The sequence below is a fragment of the Neofelis nebulosa genome, chromosome 9 (assembly GCF_028018385.1).
Source record: "Neofelis nebulosa isolate mNeoNeb1 chromosome 9, mNeoNeb1.pri, whole genome shotgun sequence".
Classification (NCBI taxonomy): Eukaryota; Metazoa; Chordata; class Mammalia; order Carnivora; family Felidae; genus Neofelis; species Neofelis nebulosa.
In genome coordinates, this window is record NC_080790.1 from 110,940,511 (window position 1) to 110,963,868 (window position 23,358).

Here is a 23,358-nt window from a genome sequence, read left to right on the forward strand (position 1 = left end):
TGTGAGCCCCAGAATGGCAGGGACTTTGCTTTATTCAACATCATATCCCCACTGCCAGCAACAGTCGCTGGTTTAAAGCAACCGTCATTACCTTGTGTTGAATGAACGGATAAAGGCTGGTGGGGTGGGAGGGAACTGGGGGCTGCTGGTCCCCGAAAACAGGATACGTATCAGGAACACCTTCTCCATCAGCGTTCTCTCCCATTCAGCATTCTGACTCTGAAAGTGACAACTGCCTGCAGCATCTTCATGAGGGAGGAGGAGGTCCAGATCTCCTCAAATCCCTCATGACCTTTCGTAGAGGCTGAAGTCCAGGTTAACCAGCGCAGGAGTTAACTTCTCAGTTGTAGGATGAACTTCTCCTTTTTCTTTACACTCGCTCTAAAGGGGGTCTCATAAGGGAGGGGAGATAAACGCAGCTGCTAAGTTGTCCATCTTAAATAGAAGCTTTTGCCACTGGATCGCAGAGAACCCAAGGGCCACCAGGGCTCGCCTTGCTTTCATTCCAACTCCCTACAGTAACTTCTCAAAGACCCAAGAAAAAGGTGAACGATGCAATGGGAAAACTGAGGGCCTTGGAAAAGCTGTTTCTAAGCTCAGACTCTGACAGCTTTGGCTTCCTGGGCTGGGGAGGTCGGTATGAGAGGGTGTTACCCATATCTCAACATTTCTCCCATTTTCTGCTGTTTCTCCAAAGCACTCGCTCATCTAGGACTCTCAAACATCCCGCCCTGTGTCATCCACAACTAGCGGGGCACCAAAGCCGTGAGTTCTCCACCTCTTCCCAGACAGCTCTCCAAATACACCCTCATCTCCCTGGAACAGCTCAAGCCTTCCTCATCCTGCACCTACACGCTTACCACTGCCCTGCAATTCCCTTCTCCCTGCCACCCAGAGTGTCCAGCATGATCCCTACCTACCCTGCTTAGTATCTTAACGTCAATCAAAGGAATGATCCCTTTTTGTCCCTCCCTACCCAGTCCTGCTAGTTAGCAAGAGGCTCCTCAAACCCAACCCTCCACCTGTGTCTCGGGTTCATACCAGCTCCACAACCCCTCGGCCCTCAGCCCTCCCTGTCCAAATCTTGCCCTGCCAAGCCTCACTCAGCCAACAAACCCAGGCACCGTTCTCAGGCTTCAATGCATATTAACTTATCCAGTGTTCACATCATTAAATAGACACTAACTTCTCTTATCCTCATTTTACAGATGAAGAACTGAGACACAAAGAAGTCAAAGAGCTCATATGGGACACAGCCCAGATTTGGAGTCAGACAGTCTGCCCACCCACCCCTCCCACGCCCACTCTTTAACCATCGGGCCAAGTGCCCTTTCCCACCCTCCTGCACTTAAAACCCTCCCTCCCCAGAAGAAGGCCCTTATTTAGTGTAGCAAAGAAGTTTTATTACAACTTCTGATAGGAAGCAAAGTAACAAGGCAGAAGTTGGTATATGCGAACCGATGTGTGGTGGGCAGGGTCCGAGGGCCTTAACCATATAGTCTTTTGTTCCTTTTCCCATCACAGGCCACACTGGCATCTGATCTCTCCCGGTCTCTCTCCACTCCACGGCACTGGACAGAGGTGTTTGAGACCCTCGCCCGGCCGGCGGCTTGAAAGGAGTAAGGAGGTGCGGCAGATCCATCCAGGCAATCCCAGGAGGCGACCCGCCGCGGTATTCCGCGGTCCAGTCCGCAGTCCGCAGATCCCGGGCGCTTGCTGCTCTCTGGCGGCCAGAGCCGGGAGCCCGAGAGCCCGGGGACCCGGGAACCGCGCCGTCTCCGCTCCACGCGCCCAAGGGCACCAGCGAGTGACCGAGAGACAGGGGGAAAGGGCGGGAGGAAAGGGGACGCGGCGGAGGGGCAAAGGGGAGGAGGTCCGGCAGAGGCGCGGAAAGGGGCGCGGGAAGGGGTGCGGAGCCGACCGCCAGAAGAGAGGGCGGGCGGGGGCACCCGCGGCGACCTGCTGCCTCGGGGCCGGAGCGGGCGTCAGCGCCGCGGCCCCTCCGGACCCCAGAACTGCCGCTCGCCCGGCGCGCACTGCCCCTTCTCCCGGCGAGTGGGGCGCCCCCTCCCTCGGCGCCGACCGCCCCCTCCTCCTTCCCGGCGCTGCCCCTCCTCCGTCCCGCCCCCCGCGCCCGGTGGAAAGCGAGCGCCGCAGTGGCTTTGCCTGCACTGCCCGGCCCCTGAGCCGCCGATCTGCCCGCTCGCCTGGGCACGCTCAGAGAGCGGCGCGCATCCCCGGCCCCCGGCTCTTCGCTCCGACTCCGCGACACCAGCCTCGGGAGCCCCGGCCGCCGCGCCGCCGGCCCCGATCCGCTGGCGGACAGCCGCGCTCCGCGTTACAGCAACTCGGGCAGGACCCCGACGGGACCCGCGCGCCAGGCTGCCGCCCGAGCCCCGCGGCTATGCCCGGGGCCCCTCGCCTGTCCGGCCGCTCGTCCTGCGCCCGGGCCCGGCCCCCGACGGCCGCGCGTTGAGATGACTTTCCGCGACCTCCTGAGCGTCAGTTTCGAGGGACCCCGCCCTGACAGCAGCGCCGGGGGCTCCGGCGCGGGCGGCGGCGGGGGCGGCGCGGGCGGCGCGGCCGCCTCGGAGGGCCCGGCAGTGGGCGGCGTGCCGGGAGCCGCCGGCGGCGGCGGCGGCGGCGGCGGCGTGGTGGGCGCGGGCAGCGGCGAGGACAACCGGAGCTCCGCTGGGGAGCCAGGGGGCGCGGGCGCGGGCGGCGAGGTGAACGGCACCGCGGCCGTCGGGGGGCTGGTGGTGAGCGCGCAGGGCGTGGGCGTGGGCGTCTTCCTGGCCGCCTTCATCCTCACGGCCGTGGCGGGCAACCTGCTGGTCATCCTCTCCGTGGCCTGCAACCGCCACCTGCAGACGGTCACCAACTATTTTATTGTGAACCTGGCCGTGGCCGACCTGCTGCTGAGCGCCACGGTCCTGCCCTTTTCGGCCACCATGGAGGTTCTGGGCTTCTGGGCCTTCGGCCGGGCCTTCTGCGACGTGTGGGCCGCTGTGGACGTGCTGTGCTGCACGGCCTCTATCCTCAGCCTCTGCACCATCTCGGTGGACCGGTACGTGGGCGTGCGCCACTCGCTCAAGTACCCCGCGATCATGACCGAGCGCAAGGCGGCCGCCATCCTGGCACTGCTCTGGGCCGTGGCCCTCGTGGTGTCCGTGGGGCCGCTGCTGGGCTGGAAGGAGCCGGTACCCCCTGACGAGCGCTTCTGCGGCATCACCGAGGAGGCAGGCTACGCCGTCTTCTCCTCGGTGTGCTCCTTCTACCTGCCCATGGCCGTCATCGTGGTCATGTACTGCCGCGTGTATGTGGTAGCTCGAAGCACCACGCGGAGCCTCGAGGCGGGCGTCAAACGAGAGCGTGGCAAGGCCTCCGAGGTGGTGCTGCGCATCCACTGTCGCGGCGCCAGCACCGGCGCGGGCGCCGGCGCCGACGGGGCCCACGGGACGCGCAGCGCCAAGGGCCACACCTTCCGCAGCTCTCTGTCCGTGCGCCTGCTCAAGTTCTCCCGCGAGAAGAAGGCGGCCAAGACGCTGGCCATCGTCGTGGGAGTCTTCGTGCTCTGCTGGTTCCCCTTCTTCTTCGTCCTGCCGCTTGGTGAGTGACCCCTCTCCAGCCCCTTCCCTTCCGCCTTGAGCCTGTGGCCGTGCCTTCCCTGCACCCAGACTTGGATGGCCTTCCCGGGCGGAGGGTGCCTCTCCACCTGAGCATGGAAGGTTGACTCAGTAACCCTCCTGGACGCTTAGGCGGGTGCACTTTGTGGGCGACAAACGAGAGGCCTTTCGTGCCTGCAGGATTCATTTTCCAGGCTTCTGACTTCTGTCCTCCCTCTGAATTGCCGTTCCGAGCCCAACCCCCTAACTATAAAAGGTCGGTGGAATCTGTGAGGGCACATGCCCATAGCATGTGGTCAGCGGTGTACATGTTCCTCTACATACCCGCCCTCCCAGCACACACCCAGATGTAAATGCCAGACCCCCTGCCCCTCCCCCGGAGGTGGGTGCACTGTGGGTGGGCCTACTTTCATTCAAGGCCAACATGCATGTACATTAGCAGGTACTGGAAGCCACCTGCTTTTTCCCACACTCACTCCTCCCTGTCTGTGAAAGCCCTGGGCTCTCACTTCCGAAATCCCCTCGTGGGGGGGGGGGGGGGTGCCTGTGTGCCATGAGAAGGAAAGGGATAGGGGCAAATTATCAAATGGGAAGTTAATATCGTTCATGGTTGTTTCTGACATTTACTGAGTCCTTTTTCTGAGAACTTTCTTATCTCTTTCGGCAGGCTCCCTGCTGTCCTGGGAGGTAGGCGGCTGTTCTCAGGGGCTTAGTTCCACCCCTGAAGGCCCCTCCTAGAGGGCCTTGGGCTGGGTCAGCACAGGGAGCAGAAGGGGAGCAGCATCTCTGGGGACGCATTTGCCCTGAGTCATTTTGCCCATGTCTGCAAGCTCAGTTTGGGGCCTCCCGAGCTGCCTTTCCCAGGCCTCGCTCCCTCCACACTGTGCGGCTGAGTCAGGAAGGGGACAAGGGCTTCCCTCCTGCTCCCCTGCAGGCCCTCTCCATGCAGCAGCCGGAAGTGAACTTTATGCATTATAGATTAGCGTGTCGCTGTCTACTAAAACCCCTCAATGCTTTCCACACTGCCCTGGAAACAAAATCCAAACTCTCCACCATGGCCTGTGAGGGTGACCTTCAAATTTATTATTGTCCAAACCAAAATGAGACATTATGAATATTTATGCTGGGATCACAGGCACAAACCAGGACAGCGGGGGCAGACCCGGACACAGGGTCCCCCTCCTGGAAGGAGGGCCTTGAGTGTTGGCCTCATGACTTTGCCACCCTACCGCTTCCTCACTGCGCGCTCTGGCTCCCGTGACCCTCTTCCAGTTCCTTGCCCACACCGAGCTCATGCCCTTGCATTTGCTCTTCCCTCTGTCTAGCCTGCCTCCCCCCACCCCCATCCCCGGCTAACCTGAGGTCTCCGTTTCAATGTCCCCCTTCAGAGAGGCCTTCCCAGACACCTCAGTCTCAGCGTGTCCTTCTCTGTATTTTTCTCCCTGAGGGGACAAGTTTCTGTTCCCTCACATCTGCGTGTTGCTTGGCTGGTGCCTGACCTCCCCGCACTGGCCAGAAGCTCTTCAAGTCCAAGGCTGTGTGGTCACCAAATCCACAGTGCCCAGCACAGTGCCTGGCATGTAAGGAGCAACGTAGCACAGCAGCAAGCCCCGCGGGCTCCGGCTCCAGATAGCCTGGGTTCAAGTCCCAGCTCTGCCCCTGACTCGCTGTGTAACTTCGGGCAAATCCCCGAACCTCTCTGTGCCTCTGTTTCCACATCTGCAAATTCAGGACGGTGGTGATGGTAGCAGTGCCCACTTGCAGGGCCACGACAGGAGTTCAGTGAGTTATTACGTGTGTATACAAACGTCACATGTCGTGAGTGCCATGTAAGCCATTGCTATTATAGTAGCTGCTTGCTGAATATATCAGCTGCTCGTTGAATAAATCACTGACTTGGAAATCAGCCAGCCAGAGGCTGCAGTGGGGGTAGAGGGAGGCAGGGACACTGAGCCACACACTTGGAGGGTTGGGCAGGCAGCCAGGAGAAAGCCAGTGCGCCACCCCCCCCCCTTTAGAAACCTGCCCAGGATTTAGAACGTTCTGCACCCCCGACCAGACTCGCCACCCAGGCTCCTTTCTCCCCCCAAACAACCCCCGCCATGTCCCTGCCCAGCTGTGCCCCGTCCTGGGTGCCCTCATTCCCCTCTGCCGTTCGCTTCACACTGGCCCCCTGTAGGGAATGATCAAGCTGTGTACAGAATTATGTTCTTTTATAATTTGGGGTTACAGAATGATGAACAGATAAGGAGAAGATAATATACCAAGCGCCCCTGTACCCATAATCACCCATATTGAACAGATGTTAACATTTTGCCATATTTGCCTCAGATCCTTTTCTTTCTCTTTTCGAAGAAATAGAACCCGGCCTCAAGTAAGTCCCCTCCTGCTGTCCCTTCTTCCTTTTCTCCCTCCCTCCGGAGAAGTGAATGTGGAGTCTGTCACCCCCATTCGTCTGTTTATACTCTTACCGCTGACATCCCCATCCATAGTAACGTACAGTGTGACTTTAGGATGTATGTAAATGGCATCAGGCCGTGCACATCATTCTTGAGTTTGCCTTTTCATTATGTTGGTGAGATTTATCCACGCCGGTCCATCTTAGCAGCAGTATCATATTCCGTGCGAGGGTGTTCCGTGGGGTGTTGATGGAGGCTTCTGCCGGACGTTAGAGTTTTCACATTTTTCACTGTTAACAGTCAACAAAGGGCTACTGGGTTTGTTTGTTTTTTGGTTTTTGTGGGGTTTTTTTTTTTTTGACATTTAGAGCACGTGTGCTGCTTTTCCAGGAAGTCATCCCTATATTTCCATGGCCTTTGGCTCTTTTTCAATCCTTCCATCTCTGCTGCTCCTCACGCTTGGTGTGGGACCCCCAGCGTGTCCTTGTCTCCTCCCTCCTGCCAGTCTGTGCTGTGCCCAGCCTCCTGAGCCCCAGGGAAGAGCCCAGAGCCCTGGTGGAGCCAAATTGAGTGGAATCTGGCACTAAGGAGTACGCAGGACAGAGGCCAAGCAGGGAACCAGAATATTCTGATCCGCCGTGGTGTGGCTTGGAGGGTGGGGCAGGGCCCCAGAGAGAAGGGGGAGCAGAGCTTGTAGTCGGGGCGGGAGTGGCCTGAGGGCTATGCAGAAAGGAGAAGGGGCCAGGAGGTCCTGACACCCCCAGCACTGGGCCCAGGCCTGGGAGGAAGGAGGTTTCTTTGAAGGAACAGGGAAAATTCTGAGCAACAACTTTTGGGGGGAATGTGGGATCCAAGGGGATGGTATATCTTGGTATGAAAGTACCAATATATGGCTGGGGCGGGGGATGCTGGGAACTTAGATAAAGGGGACCAAGAATGGAGGTGGTTGCCAAAACACGAGCATGGGGTACAGTCTCGCAGAAAGAGGATGGAGGGACAAAGAGAAGAGAGGGGCTGGGGACAGTGCTTCGGGGAGCACCCACTTTGAAGGAACCAGAAAGCGGCAGAGAAGGAGAGCACCAGGAGGACAGGCATCTCCCTCCTTCCAGGCCCCGGTCTCCATGCCGGGTATGACCAGCACTAGAGTTGGAAGGATTGAGAAAGAACAGTGTGTGCCAGCTCGGGCTATAGACTGTGGCACCTAGTAGGGCCACAACCCAAGGGTTGTCAAACAGACCCAGGGTGCCCCTCACCCATTCCTCTGCACACAAAGCTGAGTGGAAGTAGGAGCCACAGCCACAGCGGCGACACAGCCGGTGAGCAACCCCAACATCCCAGAGACCATTGAGACCCTTAGGAAGGGATCCCAGTGTCCCAGAGGGTCATTGGTCCTGGGGCCATGGGACTGCCATCTATAAACCTGAAATGCTGTGGGTCAGGCCAGCGTGACAGCTGAGAGAGACACAAACCCGTTGTCCTGAACCATGGAGCCTCTGGGGGCCCAAGACATTGGCTAGAAAAGACTGAGTGAGACACAGGCACCGCACCTGAAATCCTGAGGGGTCAGGAGAGGGATCTCCCACACCTCCACTGTCCCCTTTCCCCATAAGCAGCAGCAGCAGCAGGGCACGTGACAGGCAGGCAGAGGGTCAGCTCAAAGAACCTGATGTTCTTTCTATCACGTGTCTGACCCCAAGATGCCAGTCACAAGGCCAGGAAGGGCGGCATTGGCTCCTTCTGGGGCACCTGGGGAGCTGTGTATGGACACAAGAAGCGTCGCTCACCCTCATGGGAGGGTGCCCACCTGCCTGGCATTCCCTGCTGATGCCCAGCTGAGCCATCCCATCCACCAGAGTGCCCCTGCATCCTGGTTTGCCTAGGACCAGTCCTGGTTATTTATGCCTGTGGACGGGCATGATTACTAGTGATGCTCCCCTTTCAGTCTCAAAGGTGTTCCAGGCTGAACAACAGAATATACGGTCACCAGTTCTTGGGGCCTGTGGAGGAGGGGCTCTTGGAAGCCCTTTCAGATATGTCCCCCCTCCCCTCACCCCAGCAAGCTGGCGCGGAACTTAGAAAATCACAAGACATTGTGTAAAGGCCCCTCCTGACATCTAGAGGAACCCAAACTTACGGAATACGTTTGGAGAGGGGCAGCAAGTTTGTACCTGCTGCCTGAAGACTTCCACCGAGGACGCCCAGAGAAAGGGGGCATGGTGCAGGCTGGGGCCGGCCGGAAGTACACCTGATTAAAGCCTCTGGCCCAGGGCACTTAATGCAGGAGTCCTCTCACCCCCCCCAGAGGTATGGGGCAGTGTTTGCGGGTAGAAATCCCTGTGGGCAAGAGGGGAGCAAAGGAACTGGGGGAACCTTGCCCTGGCAAGCCCCCATCTGCAGAAGAACTCCCCCCTGGGACCTATACACACACACACACACACTCACTCACTCACTCATGACAGCCCCACCCTAGCAACCACAGGCAGACCCCCATCCTGCACTTGGTTGGGCAGGTCACCAAGCCTCACTGGCCTCTGAATTGGCCTCAGAATGTGCTCAGTCACGCAAAGCAGCCTCAGAGGCTCAGAGCGCACAGTCCCCTTTCAAATACAGGGCGTACAAGCTGTCTGGAGGCTCAGATACCAGAAGTCCCAGGACAGTCCAGCCACAGTCCCAGAACGCCACCTCCAGCCATCTGTGAGCCATACCTGGGCCTCCCTCCCACACTGTCAGTCTCAGCCCTGTGATATCACTGTCCACCCCGACCACCCCTAGATTTAGTTAGGTACTCCTTCGTGCTCCCCTAACACTCCACACATGTTTTGATCACAGTGCATTGTAATGGCCAATATTCTTACACATATCGCAAAGCATGAGGGCAGAGGAAACTATACATGTGTAGATACAGAAGCGTGAAGATATTTGTGGGGTGCCCTGTGGCTTGGGAGATGCGGAATGGAGAGCCTGTAAGAAGAGGGGTCACAAGATGAGACAGGAGGCCATCAACAGGAGAAAAGGGAAATAAATTGTGGTGTTTTCATTGGCTGAACTACCATACAGCGAGGAAAAATAGCAACCGTGTTGCCTGCAGTTAAGGTGGATGAATTTCACGGACACTGTGTTGGGCAACATAAGCCAGATCTGAAGTTAAAAGCATGCATACTAGATGATTGTATGTGTATGAAGTTCAAAAACAGGCAAAACCCATTGATGAGAAAAATCAGAATAGTGGGTATGTGTAGTAGGTGGTATTGACTGGAAGAGAGAGCAAAGAAACTCACTATATGCTAACTAATTCGGATGTAAATTTTAAAAAATAAAAAAAAATTAATAAAAAGAAGCCTTCTGAAGGACTGAGAATGTTCTAGATCTTGGTCTGGGCAGTGATTACATCGGGGTGTGCACATCACATAGTCATCAAGCTATATTCTTGCAATGCATGTGCTTTCTAACTTGACTGTCATCATCTTGTGGCTTAATTAGAGAGAAGACAGGAGGAGGCAGAAGAGAGGCTTGAGCCATGCTGAGGAATTGGTGTCCAGACTGGAAAGCACACATTGGCAGCCAGCTATGGAGGGTAGCGTGTGCATGTGCATCTGAGAGTGTGGGAGGACTCATCTCCCCAAGTTCCCCGAGGTCGTGCAGGGACCTATGGTCACAGGGGGAGCCGTGGGGGATGCTTTGCTGCAGGTCCTAAGTAGTGGCATCACTGTTCCCTGGCCCAAAAGCCTGAAGAAAGGGCTGGCAAGCCATCCCCTCTCCGTGCCTTTGCGGAACCTGGCACATAGTAGGTGCTCAGTTAATGTGCACAGAGGGAGGGAGGGGTAGAACCCACATCCTCCCTCTCTTCACATCCTTCCAGGACAAGAGTCTGAGTGGCAAAGCACAGCACTCTTTTTTGTTTGTTTTGTTTCATTAGGAGAACACTTAACATGAGACCTACCCTGTTAACGCATTTTGAAGTGTATGATACAATATTGCTAACTGTAGACACAGTGTTGCACAGTAGATGTCCAGAATTTATTCATCTTAAGTGAACGTTATACCTGTTGATTGACAACTCCCTTCCCCCTCCACCAGCCCCCGGCACCCACCATTCCACTCCTTGATTCCCATGACCCAGTCAACCCAAGGCCAGTCTTGGTTCATCCCAAACCCCACCCACTGCCCCACCACTGAGGATTCTTTTGAAAGAACATCCAGACATCATATCAGTTCATCTGTAAATTCTTCAATATATATTTCTAGAATGCAAGAACTTTTTGAAAAATAGCCACAATCCATTATAATGCAAAAAAAATGATTGTTTAATATCAAATACTGTCTACTTAGTGTTCAGATGTCACCAGTTGCCTCATAAATTTGTGGTTTGTTTGAATCAGGATCCAAATAGGGTACATGTTGCAGGTGGTTGATTTGCCTGCTAGGTCTCTTAAATTGTAAGATTCTCCTCTCCCCACCTTTTCCTTGCAATTTATTTGGTGAGGAAACCAGATCATTTGTCCTAAAGAGTTGCCCACAGTCTGGAGTTTGCATCCGCATGGTGCCATTTAATGTGTCCCTCTGTTCCCTGCACTTCCTATAAACTGGCTTGATCAGATTCCGGTTCAGGGCTTTGGCCAAGAATTCTATTTGGCGCCGTTAAGATTGGTCAGAGGCTCAGATGCCTGATAAGATGTTTCAGGCTCAGCTTGTACTTTTTTTCCCCCCAGAACCTGGGAGCCACCATTTCTCTGAAGAGCCTTAGTTTCTTTTAGTAGTAAATGATCATTTAAAGACCACAGTCTGAGCTCTCAGCTGTTCAGTGATATTGAGTTAGTCCCTGATTCAGCAGATAGAGCTAGGAAGTACTAAGAATGAATGAATGAATGAATTTATGGATGAGAGAGAGAGAGGAAGAGAGAGAGGAGACAGAGGAAGAGAGAGGGAGGGAGGGAGGGAAGAAGGAAAGAAGGAGGGAGGGAGTGAAGGAAGGAAGGAAAGAAGCAAGGAAGGAAGGAAAGGAAGGAAGATGGGGGAGGGGAGAAGGAAGGAAGGAAGGAAGGAAGGAAGGAAGGAAGGAAGACCACTGACAGGGTGTACCTAGGAACTGCTCCTCTGCCTACATCCCTGCTGCTACAGAAGGGTGTCCAAAGCCAGACAAGTAGTTCCCTGCCAGCCCCACAGAGTTCATGGATCCTGAGGCAAGCATGGGGGGCACAGGACTTCTGATCTATTCCTGGTCCGTCTCAAGCCAGGGGACCTACCAGTTACCTCTCACCATGGAAAACTGGCAAGGCAAGTTATCCAAGAGAATTGGCTTGGCACAGCTGGCCCCACAGTGCCCTCAAATCACCCCTCTGTGTTCTCACAATTCATCTGAGAACGGGCCCCTATCCAGGTCTCTTCTTCCCAACAGCCTTCCATGATTGTGCCCACTTCAAAATGGCCTTATCTCATACCACTCTCCCCTTCCCCTTCTCTGTTCCAGTGATCCTAACTTCTGTGTTGGCCTCCAGCGTCTCAGGTGCCCTGCTGCCTCAGGGCCTTTGCACATTCCCTTTCCACTGTCTGGAATTCTTTCGTCAGATGGATGCATGGCTCACTGCCTCACAAGGTCTTCAGGTCTCAGCTCAAGTGTGCTTTATTAGGCTTGTCTGACCCTTTAGAGTATAGCAAAGAGGTCTGCTGGTGGCAGAGGTCCCAGCCTCTCTTGACAAAGGAGCTATTGAAAGCCACTGAGTGAGACGTTGAGAGAAGTGGCAGAGAGAAAGCAAGTCTAGGGCTGGGAATTCCTTCTCTCCTAGCCTTGCTGGCAAGAAGATGCCTGAATATCTAAATGAATGTGGTATTTTTTTTAATGTTTATTTATTTATTTCAGAGAGAGAGAGAGAGAGAGAGAGAGCAGGGGAGGGGCAGAGAGAGGGAGACAGAGAATCCCAAGCAGGCTCCACACCATCAATGCAGAGCCCAATGCAGGGCTCAAACTCACGAACCCACGAGATCGCGACCTGAGCTGAAATCAAGAGTCAGAGGCATTTCTGACTGAGCCACCCAGGCACCCCTGAATGTGGTATTTTTAACCCCGCTCTATCTCTCTGGCCAGAGACAATGGCTGCCTGGGGATGGAAAAGTGACTCGTGATGGAGGGGGTGGAAGAGGGGGCAGGCTGGGTGCAGCCTGATATTTCATGGTCGGCTGCAAGTTATGAGCAAGGCTGGCTGTGAATTCTGACATTCTGCCAAGAACAAGTTTCCTTCTGGTGATGCCAGAAGAGTGCTGTTAATCACACAGTCCGCCCCATGGCTTCAGAGCAGCCACTCCTCAGCGAGGCTTGGCCAGATGGGTCCAGCTGCAGGCCTAGCCGGCTCCTCAGTAGCATCTCCTACACCTGGACGTCGCCGGTCCTTAGGAGAGGGGACTGGCTTGTGGTCATCAAGGCCCCAAACACAAACCTCACAGGCTGTGTCAGTGTCCCCAACCATGTGTGGGCCAGGCTGGCCCAGCCAATATACCATAGGATAAACTTACCTGCCGACAAAGGAGAGGCCCTGCCTTTTATGACTGGTGGACGTCCAGCCCTCCCTGGACATTAGGTTAGGCTCCTGACAGAGGCGCCCCAGTGTAGGGAATGGGGAAGGGCAGGTGGAAGCAAGCCTGATGGACGCTCACGTGAGAGCCAGGTCAAGGAGAAGAGAGAAGCAAGCAGGAGTTGTTTGTGGTTTGCGGTCATCTCCCACCTGCGTTCTTACTGCTTCTCCTCACAGGCGCCTAAGTACAACCCCTCAGCCCCTGCTCTGGGTCAGGCACCTGTGTTCGCGGCCAGGATGGAAACAGCCATCAATCTCATTCCTGCCTTCGAGAAACCGGGAGCCTAGAAGGGTAGACAGAGCAGTAACAAATTTTACTAAAATGCAGGCTTGCATGAAAGGGCACCCAGGCTTGGTGGGGAGAACATCTGACCTGAGGCCAGAGGACGGGGTGGGAGGAAACAGTTGGGGCCAAGCAGAAAGGCAGGAGGCCAGCCCCTGTGGGAAGTCCTGCCTGCAGCTTCAGCCTTCGGCTTGGGGGCAGATTTGGAGGGCAGCAAGCTGTAGACAGCACCATGCCCTAAAAAGCCTTGAATGCAACACCAGAAAGCCTGGGCTTGGTCCTCAGAGCCACCGGAAGCCACTCACGCTTTTCAGAGGGATAAGGAGAGAAACCCGTTTTAGAAAAGGCCTCCAGCAGCTATGTGCAGAGTGGAGAGGCCAGAGGACCCCAGGGGCAGTCCCAGCCACGCAAACAAAATGAGATGCCAGACTAAGCAAAGGCTTCAGGAGCGAGGTGAAGGGAGGGGGACCCCCTCTAGAGAGAAACTTGAATGTCCCGGGCGTGATGGCCGGGTGGACACGTAAGGTAGAGAAGAGGGACTCCTTCGGCAAATTCAGCAAGTGTTCAGCACCTACTGTGTGTTCGGGGTGCTCAGGAGATCTCTGGGGCCACCGGAGTGCCGTGCCAAGCAAAACAGGCACGAGTCCTGCCCTGTGGACTTTGCTGCAGAGAGAGATGATGGACAAAATGAAAAATAGCACGGGAGACGGCAGGAAGTGCCAGGGGGCAGCAACGGTGCCAGCTGAGGGGGGTGGGGGGTCGCGGGCGGGAAGACCATGCAATTTTCCGTGGGAAGACAGGGAGATGTCACCACGAAAGTGAGGGCATGAGCCCTGTGGGTATCTGGGGTAAGAAGATTCTAAGGCAAAGCAAGTGCAAAGGCCCAGGGTGGGAGCGTGTCCGGCATGTTCAAGAAGCAACATGGAGGGCAGTGTGGCTGGAACAGTTGGGGGGCAAGTAGGAAGAGGGGACAGCAGAGAGGTTGGGGGCCACATGTTGAGCTGTGTAGGTCATGGGGTCTTAACAGAGAGGGGGAAGGGCAGCTTTTAGAGAGTCTGGGAGGCCAAGCAGTGATATGATCCATTTATATGTTTAAAGAGTCACTCTATGGTCGCCTGGGTGGCTCAGTCGGTAAGGCATCTGACTCTTGGTTTCAGCTCAGGTCATGATCTCGCCATTCGTGAGTTCGAGCCCCATATTGGGCTCTGTACTGACAGCACGGAGCCTGCTTGGGATTCTCTGTCTCTCTCTCTCTCTCTTTCTGCCCCTCCCCCTCACATACATGTGCTCTCTCTCTCTCTCTCTCTCTCAAAATGAATAAACATTTTTAAAAAACAAAAAAATAATCACTCTAGCTGCTGGGTTGAGGATAGATTGCAGGGTATAAGGGTGCAAGCAAGAGACAGTGGGGAGGCTACTGAGTTCCTCAAGGCGGGAGATGATGGTGTCTTGTATAGGGTAGGAGGGCCGCTGGAGTAGGGTACTATTGAGTTCTGACCTCAGGCCCTTCCTCTCTGCCTTCAGTCACTCCATTCTATAGCCACCAGCCTCGTCATTGTTCTTCAAACATGCCAGGGCCACCTCAGGGCCTTTGCACTCGCTGTTCCCTCTCCCTGCAATACTTTTTCCCCAGGTGTCCACATGCCTCATTCAGCTCTTTACTCAAATGTCACATTCTCAGCAGGCCTTTCCTGGCCACCTTATCCAAAATTTATACCACCACCTCCAGCCACCCACAGACTCATGAACACACACCTCCCATCTTCCTTCCTTGCAGTACATTTTCTCCTTAGCATATTTTATTACCTGATATGGTTGCATTTTCCTTGTTTATCCTATGCATTGCCAGCCTTGCCCAATGAAATGTAAGCTTCATGAGGTCAGAATAAGTGTGAAATGCCAGTAGACACCCAAGTAGAGACGTCTGGGAGGCAAGTGGATCTGAGTCTGGAATCTGGGAGAGCCATCTGAGCTGGAAATAGAGCTGCGGGCATGATCAACCTAAAGCCGGTGTTTAAAACCACAAGCTGGGGGGTGCCTGGGTGGCTCAGTCAGTTAAGTGTCGGACTTCAGCCTCAGGTCATGATCTCACAGTTCGTGAGTTCGAACCCCGCATCCGGCTCTGTGCTGACCGCTCGGAGCCTAAGGCCTGCCTCATATTCTGTGTCTCCCTCTCCCTCTCTGCCCCTCCCCTGCTTGCACTCTATCTCAAAATAAATGAATATTTAAATAAATAAGTAAGTGGGGATGAAATTGCCAGGAGAACGCAAAGGGAAGAGATTACAAAGACTCTTCTGAGAAGGACGCTCCCTACATTTTGCAGCGGAGACGTGCGGAAGAAGCAGCAAAGGAAATTGACACCGACTAGAAAGTCCAAGAGCGTGGTGCCCTGGGAGCCACGGCTGTGATGACAGGAGTCAGGGATGGATGAGAGCAGCGTCTGCAGGTTGGGATCTGGGAGGAGTGGGGCCGTTTCAGCAAAGCAGTGAGGAGCAGGTGCGGAAGAGACGTCGGCAAGTGTGGACAGAACGAATAGAGAGAATGACGTCCTAGCCTGAGAACCAGCAGAGAGGGGGCAGCTGTGACAGGGGCATGCTTGCAAGGGACTGATGGATGGAGAGCACCATCAGCAGGGATGCTGACCTCGGGCAGGAGGAGAGACCCCTTTATTACCAAGGAGGAGGAGAGGTGAGGAAGGCTTGAGCAAGTGCCTGGCTTCTTTAGCTTCTGTTTTCTCTGTGAAACAGGAAGCGAGATCAGCTGCTCCAGAGGAGGCAAAGGTGGGGAAGTAAAGGCTCAGGGGGCTGGTGCAGGACTTCGGGAGAGCGGGCTGAGGGTGAGCGGCGAGGTCACTGGACGCCCCGGACAGAGCTGAGGGTGGGGACCCTAATGTATTCAGGGAGCCAGTGATTCGCTCCAGAGTTAGGGTCTGGATGGATAAGTACAACCCAAATCCAGAAGGATGCGGACACGGGAAGACTGAGAAGGGGCATCTGAGGTGTGAGTGGATAGGAGTCTTGGCTAAGCAGGGATGATAGGAGAAACCCAAGAGGCTGGCAGAAGGTCAAAGTACAGAGAAGAAAGAGAGGACGAGGAGCTGCAGTGAGCAGTGGAAACCGGGTTTTAAGTGAAGAAGTGCTCAGGCTTATTTTTTAAAAGGACCTCCCCAGCTGCTGTGTGCAGGACAAGGTGCGGGGCTTCTGGGGCTGCAGCAAGGGGCTCACTTAGAGGGGCACTTTGAGGAGCGCCTGGGTGGTTCAGTCCATTGAGCCTCTGACTCTTGGTTTCAGCTCAGGTCATGATCTCATGGTTTCGTGAGTTTGAGCCCCCCTTTCAGCCTCGCGCGATAGCGTGAAACCTGTGTGGGATTCTCTCCCTCCCTCCCTCTCTGCCCCTCCCCGGCTCATGCTATCTCTGTCTCTCTCAAAAGTAAATAAATAAAACTTTTTTTAAAAAAAACTATGGAAAGGCACTTTGGGTAGATGAGGATAGTCATTTGAGGGTGGCGCCAAGTGGGGGGATTCCAGGACCAATAGTTGTTGGTGACGGATGGGATGCAGGGTGTGACAGAGAGAGGGCTTGGAATGTGTGGAGCACCTACGATGTGCCAAGCACACGTGGAGAGCTTTCCAGTTTAAAGATAAGATAGACAGGGCCGCCTGGGTGGCTCAGTCCATTAGGCGTCCGACTTCGGCTCAGGTCATGAGCTCACAGTTGGTGAGTTCGAGCCCCGCGTCCAGCTCTGTGCTGACAGCTCGGAGCCTGGAGCCTGCTTTGGATCTGTGTCTCCCTCGCTCTCTGTCCCTCCCCCGTCCGTGCTCTGTCTCTGTCTCTCTCTCTTTCTGTCTCTCTCAAAAATAAATAAGCATTGGGGAAAAAAATAATAAGGGTAAGATAGGAAACCGACAGTAGCCTGCAGCTTGGCCCTTAGAAGTGAGAAGATGTGCTATGGGGAGAGTACACCTAACCGCCAGGTTGGGAGGGGCAGCGCAAGGAGGGCTTCCAGGTGGAGGCACCTCTGGAGCTGGCACTAACAGGTGGAGGAAAAAGGAAGGGCACTCCAGGATGAGCAGAGGCCAGAGGGTGGCAAGAAGCGAGCGTGGCCGTTTAGCCGATGCACAAGAAGACGGAAGTGAAGACTGCTGAAGAGAAGCGGGAGCCACAGGGGAAAGGAGAGCCAGGGTGTGATGCTGGGCGCCAGGAGAGAGGGGTGGGAACTGAGGGAGGGTGCCCCACGAGGGCCTCTGTTTCTAATGACAGCTGCCAAGTTGAGCTAGCACACCTGGGCCCTTGGCCTGCAGGGAAGGTTGGGGACAGTGCGGGGAGTGGGAGAGGGAGCCAGCTCGGGGACGGAGAAGGAGGCTGCTGGGTACTGAGACACAGCGGCCTGGTCTCAGAGCCTCCTGTGCTCATTGAGGCTTTCCTGTAGCTGGGCTATGGGGCTGGCAGAGGCGTGCGGTGGGCCCCTGGAGAGGGACGAGAAGGCAAGACAGGCGAGGTTGGCCTGAAGTAGCCACAAGCCCGAAAGTCCAAGTGGCTAGGGACCAGCAAGCTGGGGGTGGCCCAGAAAGGGCTTGTCCACCAATGTCCCCACAGCAGGCCGGCATTGCAGGGACAGTGCCCATCAGCCAAAGGCCCATCCTCAGGGATCTCGGGGCAATTCCCCATTTCATCCATGCACACAAAGGGCCGGGAAGTGCCCACAGGCCCCTCCGACCCCAGAGATCTTTGCTAGAGGTTGGAGCCGGTGGGGGGCGGGCAGGACAGCAGGGAGAGTGAGACTGGGTGCGGGGAGGCATGGAGGGCAGACGGCAGCATTCTGGGAAGAGCTGGGTATGAGGCTCAGAACTGCCACTTGTGAGGGGAACAGAGGTGCTGTTGCCTGTGGAAGCTGGAGCCCAGGCACGGACGTCTGTATCTTCCGGGCAAGATGTCTGCGCACAGTGGGCAGAGAGCACATGAAACGATTGTGCCAGATGCTGTTAGTGACCCACCCACCCCACCCCACCCCCTGGACCTTGAGGGGCACATGGGCTGACTTCCACCCCAGGCCTGCCGGCATCTTTGCCCAGGGGCTTTCTCCACCCACCAAAATCCTCATCATCCACTCACACAGCAGGCAGGAGGTGTGGGAAATTAACACCCTTGGGAGTAGCCCAACCAGTGACTGATGGGAATGGGTGTATAGATACCCCACCTCCCTCACCCCACTGGTGGGATGGCTCTGAGGTCCCTGAACTTCACGGTCTCCCAGAGCTCCCAGTGGGATTGTGCCCCCCAGTTGCCCGCAGTTCGCACCTTACACTTGAATCCTTGCCTCAGGGTCGGCTTCTGGGAGAGCCCAAAGGAAGACAGAACCTCAGCAGGACACAGTAGGAAAATCTTGGGGCAGAAAGGCTGCGTGGTTCCCGGTTCTTTGTGTGTAAGGAATTCTCAGCCTGTAGCAAGCTTCTGCACAGGTTGCTTGAGCATAAATTAGAATAGTGTTTATAACACAGCCCGGGGCATAGTACAATACTCCATATCACCCACCGATCTGAGTAAACACCACGCTGATAACCATGCTGTTTGGCCGGCTTCAGGCTCGCAGCTGAAAGCATAGTCCACTGATTTGTCATCCTGCGCTAAATATAAAAGAATTGTGGCCTGAGTCAGAGTTATTTTCAGCACTGTGTCTTACTTTGCAGCCATTGAGGGATGCTATTCAGAGAGCCACCTTCCTGGAGCCTGAGGTCAACCCTGGTGGCCCCCACATTCCGAGGACAACTGTCCAACTCCTCTCCCGGGGGAAACTATCTTCTCAACATATGCTGACTGATTGCCCAGCCTCCCCGAACCCACCAGATCTCAGCTTCTGTTCCTGGCTCCTCTCCAGAGCTGGGAGCTGCGTCCCTTCCCGGGGCTGAGTTGTCCTCTCTCAAAAGCCACAGAATAGGGAGAGGGGAAATAAAGACACACCAGTGTTTTTATTAAGAGCCTGCTAAGTCCTGCATCTGAGATGTATTAATCTTCACAAATCCCTTCCTAGGAAATATTCTTTTTATTTACTTATTTTGATTTTTTTTAATGTTTATTTCTTTTTGAGACAATGACAGAGCACGAACGGGGGTGGGGTAGAGAGAGGGAGACACAGAATCCAAAGCAGGCTCCAGGCTCCGAGCTGTGGGCACAGAGCCGGATGCGGGGCCTGAACTCACGGATCTCGAGACCTGAGCTGAAGTCGGACGCTGAACCGACTGAACTCCCCAGGCGCCCCGAGAAATATTCTTGTATTTCACAGAAAACGTGAGACTTGGATGGCCAAATAACTTGCTCAGGGCTGTGTGACCACAGTATGAGAGACCTGTCCCTCGTGTTGCTGTGTGACCTTCCTCTTCTGCCACCATCACCATGTCTCTTGGTACCAGGAATTCTCCCTATGGCGGGAGGTGGGTGATGTGCAAGGGCTCCCAGGTCAAAGAAGGGGGCACGGTGCCTCTGCCCCCTCTGGAGGGGACCCTGCTCATTTTTCTTTGGGGGCAAAGAGAAGAGAGAGCGGGTCCCCTGACTTGTCAAGGACCCCTGCCCCTGGCCTGCTCAGCCTCACGGGCACCCACCCACAGCTTTAGCCTGGGATGCCATGCTCTCACCACCTTCCCCTTCCCCCTGCTGCTGCTGAGGATGTGAGCATGAGACGGTGGCTTTTGCCTTCTGGGTCGTGCCCTTGCATTTTGTCAGGTGCCTTTTGAAGACGTGACTCTTTCAGGTCCGTGGTGGGGATGCCAGGGGAGAAGTTTGTGAGGAGGGTCTTTCTGACACAGCTCAGATCCTAGTGCACCTACTCCCTCCTGCCTGGCGCTCTGCTCCCGCAAAGCCACCCCCAGAGGCTTGCCTGACCACTTCCGCTGAGACAGCCCCCCTGACCTGCATTCCAACAGCCATGGGCATTGCGTTTATTGAGCCTTAATTCTAGGCTCTGTCTCTTGCCTGCTTGAAAATATCCATGACTCCCAACTACTCACAAATAAATACAGAGATTCCCAGCATTTTTTTAAAAAATTTTTTTATGTTTATTATTTTTGAGAGAGACAGAGCACTAGCGGGGGAGAGGCAGAGAAACAGAGGGAGACACAGAATCTGAAGCAGGCTCCAGGCTCCGAGCTGTCAGCACAGAGCCCAGCGCGGGGATGGAACTCATGAACCTCAAGATCACGACCTGAGCCAAAGCCGGATGTTTAACCGACTGAGCCACCCAGGCACCCCTGAAATTTCCAGCATTTAAGGCTCTTCACCATCTGTCCCAAATGACATTTCCTCAGCGTATCCCATAGGACACTCCCAGGCCCCAAAGTTGTAATCCTCTTAGCCACCTGTCCCCTCCACTCCTAACACCTGCTCCTCGTCCTGCCAGACTCCAGTCCATCCTGTGAGAACCCTGGCAGCCCCACCCCCACCCCACATGCTGAACACTGCCATCACCCCCATCTTCATTCCCTTGATATTTTATGCACATAGCTACTGAGAGAACCTGGCCATGTTTGTTGTGAGCCCAGCGCAGTGCCTGATGTGGGGCAAGCCTTGGTCAACATTTAATTCAAAAGTTCTTACCCTTTCTGTGCTAGAGACTACCTGGGCAGCTGGCAAGCTTGTGGAGCCCTTCTTAGGAGTTATGCTTTCAAATGCATAAGCCAAAATACAGAGGATTGCAAATAAAACCGATTTCACTGAAAACATCAAAATATTTGTGAATGAAATCTGCGATCTAGTAAGTGATGTGCTTCTGGGTTAAGGCATTAAATAGCAGGGTTATCTAGTGGTGGATTCTGATGACTGTCGTTTCCAAATAGGAGCATACACAACATTGGAAAGCATCTGCAGCAACTGAATGTGATAGGAAAATATCTGAGGGGAATCAGGTGAATCTGCCAAGCCAGCACCAGTTTTGAGCGACAAGAACCGTGATTTCCTATGGTTGGGTCTCATTCTATTCGGGTTTATTGGCTACACTCATCATGGAGGGAAATGCTCCATATCAGGTAGAAGTGAATAAAATGGAAGACGATTTTTCCTCCTCCAAGTTCGTGGACCCTTCGAATTCTCTCAGGGACCCCTTGGGGGAGATACGTTGAGAGCCCCTGGTGGATGACCTTGCGCCTGAGGGCATCTAACAGGCGTGGGTCTCTGCCCCCTCCCTCCCCGCAGGCTCCCTGTTCCCGCAGCTGAAGCCCTCGGAGGGCGTCTTCAAGGTGATCTTCTGGCTCGGCTACTTCAACAGCTGCGTGAACCCGCTTATCTACCCCTGCTCCAGCCGCGAGTTCAAGCGCGCCTTCCTCCGCCTGCTGCGCTGCCAGTGCCGGCGTCGCCGGCGCCGCCGTCCCCTCTGGCGCGTCTACGGCCACCACTGGCGGGCCTCGACCGGCGGCCCGCACCCCGACTGCGCTCCCGGCCCGGGCGCCGCGCCTCCTGGAGCCCCGCTGGCCCTCACCGCACCCTCCGCCCCCGGCTCCCCGGGCACGCCCGAGATGCAGGCTCCTCCTGTCGCCGGTCGTCGCAAGTCGCCCTGCGCCTTCCGCGAGTGGAGGCTGCTCGGGCCGTTCCGGAGACCCACCACCCAGCTGCGCGCCAAGGTCTCCAGCCTGTCGCACAAGATCCGCGCCGGGAGTGCGCAGCGCGCAGAGGCCGCCAGCACCCTGCGCGCGGAGGTGGAGGCGGTGTCCCTAGGAGTCCCCCACGAAGTGGCCGAAGGCGCCACCTGCCAGGCCTACGAATTGGCCGATTACAGCAACCTCCGGGAGACTGATATTTAAGCACCCCGAGCTAGGCCCTGAGCTAGGCCGGGGAGCGTAGTGGGGGAGGAGGAAAGGGGCTGGGGGGTGCGGTGAGGAGAGGGCAGGGAGGGAGGCTGGCTTTGTTCAAGAGGCCGGTGCGGCATCAGGGACCTGGACACTGATCAGGGCGGCTGCTCTCTAGCCTCCCTGAGGAACTGGGGCCGGGGTAAGGCCTTTGAAAGCTGACAAGTTTTGGCCCCCTCCTGACACAGGTGCCCGGAGCTCCTTCTTGAAGAGGAAGGGGCTTCGGGCTCCCAATCCCTGTTTGAGAAACACTGTCCCATCCCTGCTCTGAACCCTGGGTAGACAGCCTCAAGTATGGCCAGGCAGGCCTGCCTCTCCTGGGGAGGAAGGGGCACAGAGGCCCTGCTTGGCTCGCTCCAACGCCTCCCCTGGGGAAAAAGTCCATGGGGCCAAGGCTTCTCAATGGACAGAACTTCTCCTTACTGCCGACTGGAGGAACCCAGTGGACCTGCCAACACCACTAACAAGCTTTGGTGGCAGATTGGGTGACCATCCTACAAGCCTGTTGTATTGACCCATGGACCCACTCCCCCCTACAGAGGCTCTATCGTGCATACCCCATCACCCGGCCCTGCCCCTCATTATGTCCAAGGGCCTTACTGTTTACACTCTGTACATAGTGCCTGTGCCCGTCACTTCTTGCTGGGATCTGGAGCCATCAAACGGGAAGAGCTTTGTTTGTCATTTTGAGACATATTTATTGGTAAGAGTACTTCTATTTTGTCCAAACTGTGCAAACTGTCCCTCTTTAGCTTGTAACCCATAAAGAATTACTTTTTTTTTTTTTTCTAAAATCTTTCAAGTTCTAAAGCCCCACAACAGGATAGATTGGGTCTGCATTCACTTTCTAATTGCACCTTAAGGCCTCTTCAACTGATGGCTGCTATCCTCTGGGAATTTTAGCTTGACCAAAGGACTCAGGAGTTTGGTGGCTTTTAAAATTCACATGATTAGTCTTGGGAATCAAACAGTAATCATAAGCATAAATTTTCGCTTTGTCAGTCTCCCCAGATATATCTGTGATGCTCTGAGGGCCTCAGTGAGGAAGGTGGCCATCAGTTAAGTGGGTGAACCATTACATGAAAAAATATACAAGCCCATGTAGACAAGTGTACATGATGAGTGAAAGAACACCTACCTAGGAACCATACTTGTTAGCTTTGAGTGAAATGTCCAGCACTTGTCCCATTCTCAAGAGACTGCAGGTAATCTAGTCTTCGGCTGGATAATATCAATCACATACATACAACCAGAGTGGGGGTGGTGACTGTGGTCCCGTGGAGAGCTGGTTAGGTGATACCCCAGGGTGTCTGGAGTGGGGATTTTCTAAAACTGGAAGAGCCAGTTGCTGGGCCCCATGTGGACCAGTAGTTTGAGCCAGAAGTTTCCATCCTGTACTGAGGAAGTAGTCTGAAAGGTGCTTGAAAGGTCACCACAATTTTAGAACTCTCACCCCAATTTTATAAGGTAAAAAGACTGCCATTATTGGTGCCCAGGAGCAGACATTTCATACTGTGGGTCTACAGCAGGGTCTAGACCCTCAGGCCTGGCATCCCCCGAAGGCCCAGGAAGGGCAGTTTAAGGTGGGGGGTGCTGGGAACATGCTGCAGACCCCAGAGGGGGCCCACTTTACGGCACATTGGCCACCCTAAA

The 23,358-nt window shown here is 55.1% G+C and overlaps 2 protein-coding genes across 2 annotated transcripts in view; one reads left to right on the forward strand and one right to left on the reverse strand.

Moving 5' to 3' along the window:
• The first annotated feature begins 1,977 nt into the window (after positions 1-1,977).
• On the forward strand, positions 1,978-21,715 carry ADRA1D (adrenoceptor alpha 1D). Its single transcript, XM_058684990.1, has 2 exons — positions 1,978-3,609; positions 21,056-21,715. The coding sequence occupies exons 1-2, from the start codon at positions 2,478-2,480 to the stop codon at positions 21,658-21,660; spliced, it is 1,737 nt and encodes a 578-aa protein (XP_058540973.1). The 5' UTR covers positions 1,978-2,477; the 3' UTR covers positions 21,661-21,715.
• Positions 6,298-23,358, reverse strand: part of SMOX (spermine oxidase) — a 73,857-nt gene continuing 56,796 nt past the window's right edge. The window contains exon 7 of the mRNA XM_058684989.1: positions 6,298-6,315. Within this exon, the coding sequence (XP_058540972.1) occupies positions 6,313-6,315 (3 nt within the window). The 3' untranslated portion in view covers positions 6,298-6,312. The remainder of the gene's footprint in view (positions 6,316-23,358) is intronic.